Source organism: Pundamilia nyererei, unplaced genomic scaffold, assembly GCF_000239375.1.
Source record: "Pundamilia nyererei isolate P.nyererei 1_Seehausen unplaced genomic scaffold, PunNye1.0 scaffold00287, whole genome shotgun sequence".
Lineage (NCBI taxonomy): Eukaryota > Metazoa > Chordata > Actinopteri > Cichliformes > Cichlidae > Pundamilia > Pundamilia nyererei.
In genome coordinates, this window is record NW_005187688.1 from 492,394 (window position 1) to 498,371 (window position 5,978).

General features: G+C 46.0%; 1 protein-coding gene across 4 annotated transcripts in view; it reads right to left on the reverse strand.

The window, feature by feature from the left end:
* kalrna (kalirin RhoGEF kinase a) overlaps positions 1–5,978 on the reverse strand; it is a 163,587-nt gene that overhangs the window by 36,079 nt on the left and 121,530 nt on the right. For all 4 annotated transcript variants that reach the window (XM_005750789.1, XM_005750788.1, XM_013915327.1 and 1 more), the window contains 2 exons: positions 3,738–3,816; positions 3,124–3,291 (listed from right to left, as the gene is read on the reverse strand). In XM_005750789.1, coding sequence (XP_005750846.1) covers positions 3,124–3,291; positions 3,738–3,816 — 247 coding nt within the window. The remainder of the gene's footprint in view (positions 1–3,123; positions 3,292–3,737; positions 3,817–5,978) is intronic.

The following is a 5,978-nucleotide window of genomic DNA, read 5'->3' on the forward strand; positions in this document are numbered from 1 at the left end:
CACACACACACACACACACACACACACACACACACACACAGTGCAGCGACACACTGATTGCTCAATCGAACACTTGACTTTCCAGACAGACAAGAAAGAAAGTGGCCCTTCACACTCTGCCTGGCTGACACACGGCTTCCTTTTGCACTCTTCATTTTCAATTCAAATCAGTTTCCAAAAAGACTCATTTCCATCATCTGTCCACAGGACGGACTTATTCAGTCACTCAAATCTGTCAAAATCAACTCATCTGTCTCTCTCACACACACACACACACACACACACACACACACACACACACACACACACACAGAAAACACGAGCCAGTGTTCAGTGAGCCTCACAGAAGTCCAGTGTTGTGTGTCTGTGTCGCACCTGTGCCGTTGTAGCAGCAGCAGCGGGAGAGGACCCATCCACAGCAACGGCCGACTCTCTTCATTCTTGCTCACACACACATCCTACACTCACACACAACCTCAGACACACCTCCCTCCAGTACGTCCGACTCGGTCGCTAACCAGTTCGTCAGCTTGTTCCTGGGCTGAGTGTGAATTTCAAGAGTTTCGAGTCCTCACTGCCCAGATTCAGCAAAGAGAGAGAGTTTTAGTAATGTGGGAGGAGGAGATGGGGGAGGAGCACATTCTCTGTCTCTCTCTCTCTCAGACAAAGTTGTTCAGTTTCTCCCTCTACCTCCCCTCCCCACGCGCTTCGGCTCAAAGGAATACGAGTCCCTGTTAATTATTTGAGCGGGCACCTTCCTCGTTGTGGAGGCCAGGGACTCCAAAGACACGGGAGTGTGTTTGATTCAACAATGTAGCAAAAACGTCTCTTTGCATTTAAAAAGACGAGACGGCTGCCTGGTATGTGAACATTCACCAGCAGCAAACAACATGTCCTGTACCTGAGTGACAGCAAAAGTTCCACTGACTCCTGACGTCCCAGCGCCTACAGTGTGGGAGTGTGTCCACTGACAGCACTCATCAGAACTGCAGAGGCTGCTGGCACAGCTAGAGCCAAGCAACTTTATTATTAAAATTAACTTGCATTTATTTTCTGATCTTCCTTAGTGGGTCCTCTGCATCTGAACGAGCAGAGGACTGTAAACAGCTTCCTGCTGTGTGTGCACTGCAGCAGCAGGTAAGCACGCGCACTTAGCCTAGATAACGTGCTTTCACCAGCACCTTTTCCCTGCAGTGTCCCATTTTGTTCATCTTGTATATCTACTGTCGCTACGCAGCAAAAAGCAAAGAGAATGGAACGATGCTGCAGTAAAGTGCCAGTTAATTATTTTCAAAAAGCTTTCAGAAAATGGAGATAATCAAGACAACGTGACAGAGATATAAACTAATGTTCCCACGCTCTGTGTGTGACAGGACGACACGTTCATGAATGCTGTAAAATCTTAGGTACCTTAGACATTCAGTGTTCTTAAGGGCAAAATGAGTTCTCAGGAGAACTCAGTGTTTAAGATCAGTTCAAGGAATTTTCCAGGAATGGAGGAGTGGCCCAAAACCGTCTCTAATGTGATGCGTCGCAGCTCTCAGGTCCTCTGATGTCCAGCAGGTCTGACTTTCAGTTCAGTTAACATTAAACCCACACTTTCTTCACAGTCTTTCAGAGGACAAGGAGACCTACTTTACAGAGCAGTCACAAGACTCGAGACACACAGAGGGAAGCTTGAAACAGCTCGGCGGGACTTAAACGGGTTAATGAGCAGTTTTGACTGATTTATTAACAAACTGACGATTGTTAATGACAAATCCATCAGCTTGTGGCTGCCTTTAATTCTCCTATTGTGTAAGCAGACAGGTTCAGTCACATGATACAGGAGGAGTCTGCATTGGAGGCTGATGATATATTTGTCTGGACCTACTCTGGAAAAGTCAGCCCCACCGTCCGGGATGGGAGCGCCTCCTAAATGTGCTATATTTCCATGTGTAGCGGCTGCAGTTGGCCAATTTGCATCGCTCCGCACAAACACAAAGCGCCCTTGTCATTTTCTCGAAAGCAGGAAACACTGTGGCTGCAGCAGGCAAATCAGCTGATTCTGTGTCTGTGTGAGTGCAGAGCTAAGCTCCTCCGTGGTGTCCGCGAGGCTGGAAACAGACCGTCAGGAAGGACGGATATAGAAGGAAACCAAACTGCTGTGACTCAGTGCATTACTCCCATTTCTCCTCAGCACACACAGAGATGACCTGGGACAGATGCAGGAAGAAGGCATCCCAGCAGCTCCACTGCTCCCCCTGTAGGACACACATCAGACTGCAGGTGGAAGGATGGAAAGCTGCACCGACAGGATGCACAGGAGAGCTTCTTCAAATTTTGATGTTGCGTCCCACAGCTCACAGAATTTCACCGTCTTTGTTCTTGGCAAAGTTAATGGGATCATTTCATCATTCACATTATCAGTCATCTCATCTCTGTCAGACATTACTGCTCAAGTTCACAGCAGAGACAACAGGCAGGCTGCCACTGTGGGTTACAGCAGGACAGAACAGATGTTTGCTGCGCTTTCAGAGCCGTTACACATGCAGGATCATCCTGGATCATAAACGCACACACTCCAAATTCAGACATGGCAGTAAGAGAGAAATGAAGAGCAGCATTTTGGAACGCGTTTGAATTACACTCACAAAAAACAATCAGTCAGTGAGCACACTTCCCCAAACGGGGGAAACACCAGAGTGACTTTCCAAAACTAACAGCCACACTTTCCACGTTCCCTCCATGTGCTCGGGCTGTGTGACAGCCTTCTGTGAGAGCCACACCTCAGTATGACTAATGCCCTCATCTCACCAGCAGAGGTCAGCACAGACCAGCTGTGCCTCTGTCAGCCTGGTTAAATATAAAGACCAGTGAAGAAGATAACATGTCATTGTTTGAAATGTACTTTATGTTCTTTCCTTTTGCCACAGTGTTGCCAGGACTCCCATATAAAGTTACCAAAACAAAAACTGTGCATAAAGACATGCAAGAGATTAAGAATTGAGGATGAGTAGGAGATTTAAGGCTGCTTAGAAGCTGATCACCCTATAGTGCATATTTAATGACCGATTTTTATCCTTCGTCTTGGGTCCTCCTCAAAAAGCATTGAATACGAAGATATGAGACTCGTCTTCCTACCTTTCCCTGAACTGAAGAAACAGTCCATCTCCACACTAGAACGTGAGTGGGAGACACAGAGGACAGACGTGGGAACCAGTCCCTCCTGCGGTGGGCTGCGGTCAGTGGTTCGGACTAGACACCATCCGGGCCGCTCACTGGGCCGCTCCAACAGCTCCACTGTCTGACCTGGAAGGTGGAGAAGATAAAAACTATACTACAAGGTATGGAAGACAGGTTTGAATACTAAATGTTAAAGAAAACAGAAACTTGGATTTAGCTCAACCTAAAAGATGGATGAAGCCTCCACATCTGAAGACTGAAGCAGTGGTTGGTGTTTAAGGCCTTCATCTCTGGTTTTAAGTGTCACTGAATAAAGGATGAAGTTTATTTTTTCACTGATGGTCGGACTAAAATAAAAGAGTCTCCTAAACCACACAGCTGTTTCCTTTACATATTAAAATAACTGCCCAGAGCTTTCACCACAGTGAATCTGAATAACAGACTCGCGTCCCAGGAAGAGCTCATTAGGAAATGTGTTATGTGGACCTGTGTGTGTTGTATATAAAGTTTGTCCTCTAAGACACGTGAGCTCTGAGTGTGGGGGATTAAATCTATGTATGAATAAAACACACCTGTGCTGACAGACATCTCTGTGCCGCATCCTGCTGCAAAGTCCTGGAGAACGACAGTCAGCTCACATCCACCGGAGAGCTGCAAACAGACGACACGTGTCACACGTCAGATCATCAGCAGTTTAACAGTCGAGCTTCAAACTGAGCTGTGTTCAAAACACACGTTCTGTGCACAGTTTTCACTTTCAGGCATCTTATCTGCATTTAAGCTTCTGAAGAATCCGCTGCTGGTGTCAGAGAAAGAGAAATGTAATCCAACCCTGAGCCAGGACCAGCATCAATCCCTGTTTACACCATAAACAGCAAGAGGAACTGGAATTCAGGAAAAACAGGAAAAACCAGGACAACCACATCCAGTCCTGATCTTTCTTCTTTACATGCAGAGAGAAAGTCATGCAAGTTCCAGGCTAGCATCAGTTTCTGGTGTTAGAAAAGGGAAGGTTCTCCTTCCTGTGTATTATTGTGGAATAGACGGCGCAGAATGTGCACAAAGTCAGGAACAAGGTGCCACAGTCTGGCAGAGGCAGACTGTGGGGGGTGAAGAAGCTGGACCCAACACACGCAAAATAACAAGACGTAATATTAACTGAAAACGAGCCGTTTATTGAGGCTGATCTTAGCAAAGAAAAACTCAATCCGAACCTAAACTGGGCGAGCCAAACATAACAAAACATGAACACAGAGGCCTGGCATGGACACAAGGTGGGACACAGATGCTCGGACCAGGCATGAATGAACACACACAGACCAACAGCACACAGGAGGTGAAGGGGAAGTGGAAACACACGGGGAAAACAGCTGACACAAATCAACATCATGACGTCACAGTAGAAGAGTAAAACTAAACACAACGAACACAGGAACACGTGACCTCTTCAAAATAAAACAGGAAACATAATGAGACAACAAATGACGCGCAGACATGAAACACAGGGGAGACTTAATACTGATCGTGACACAAGGTCAGAGAACTGCTCCGTGTAAAAACCTGAACCAAGGTTGTTCTCGTTAAAAGTCAAAGACCAGCTGTGCACTCATAGAATGAACTGAAATCAAATTAAACACATTTGTTTAGTTTCTGTTGTTCGTAGAGACCAACTAAACTAAAGTGGACTGAAAGCAGCGACCTGGATGAACTGGACCCAACTGTGCGATGACTCACTGATACACTCAGTGTATCATAACTGTGTGAGCAAATTCTGCATCAACTACCAACGTCACGCAATGGTTGTGTTATCAAAGTTAATAAATAACAGCAAAGTCATCCACAATTGGAGCCATAAAGTGTTCCCGAACCAGATTATTGCAGCGGCTTCATGAAGCTGACGTCGTGCTGCAACAAACCATAAATGGAAGACGACCTGCTCCTCGATTAAACGTCCGCTGCTGAACTGAAACCTGCTCATTCACAGACAGCTAGAAACAATCTGATCACTGCCAGAACTTAGTGACACTGTCATTGGTCATATACTTCAAGGTGGCGAAACTCATCATTAAGAGTACGGGCGAAGGAAATGTTAGCTTTATGGGGAAAGTTGGGGAATATGTGACTCCTTAAAACTTTACAAGGTTAAATGGACTTGACTGCTACTCAGATGGATCCACTTTCAGGTTTCTGGGCTGATCTCACCTGGACCCACATCATCACCACCCTGGTTGCACTTCCTCCGTGTACTGAGGGACAACAACCTGCACCAGTAGCTGGTGCTGGTCCTGCACAGAGGGTAACTAGCACCACCCAGAACATCAGCGTCTGCCCTCTGCCACCCCTGGAACATAATACATACACAATCCTTTTGCTGTATCCCGTCTCGGGTATTCATGCTTGATGTCCTGCTGTTTCTATTCCTGCACAGCTGGTTTTGTTGTACATGCACAATGACAATCAAAGGCTTTTCTACTCTATTCTGTTCTGTTACACTGAACTCAACACATCACCTTATCCTGCTGCGCATACTTGGACATACAGATGGAGGAGCTGAAGCTCGAGGCGCTAAAATTCTACATTTTCAGAAAAGTAACATGAACTTTTTAAATGAACTGGTAAAGTTTCACTATTCACTGACATCTTTACAATATTCAAGCGAGTGTTTTCTGCTGCTCGTCACCTCGTCTGCTTTGGAAAATGTCAGGGACCGTGTGCTAATGTGAGCAAGCAGCTGGGATAAATATCTCCTAGCAACAAGGACCCGTTTCTATAACCGTACAGGTGAATTTATACCTGACAGATGGTCTCACACA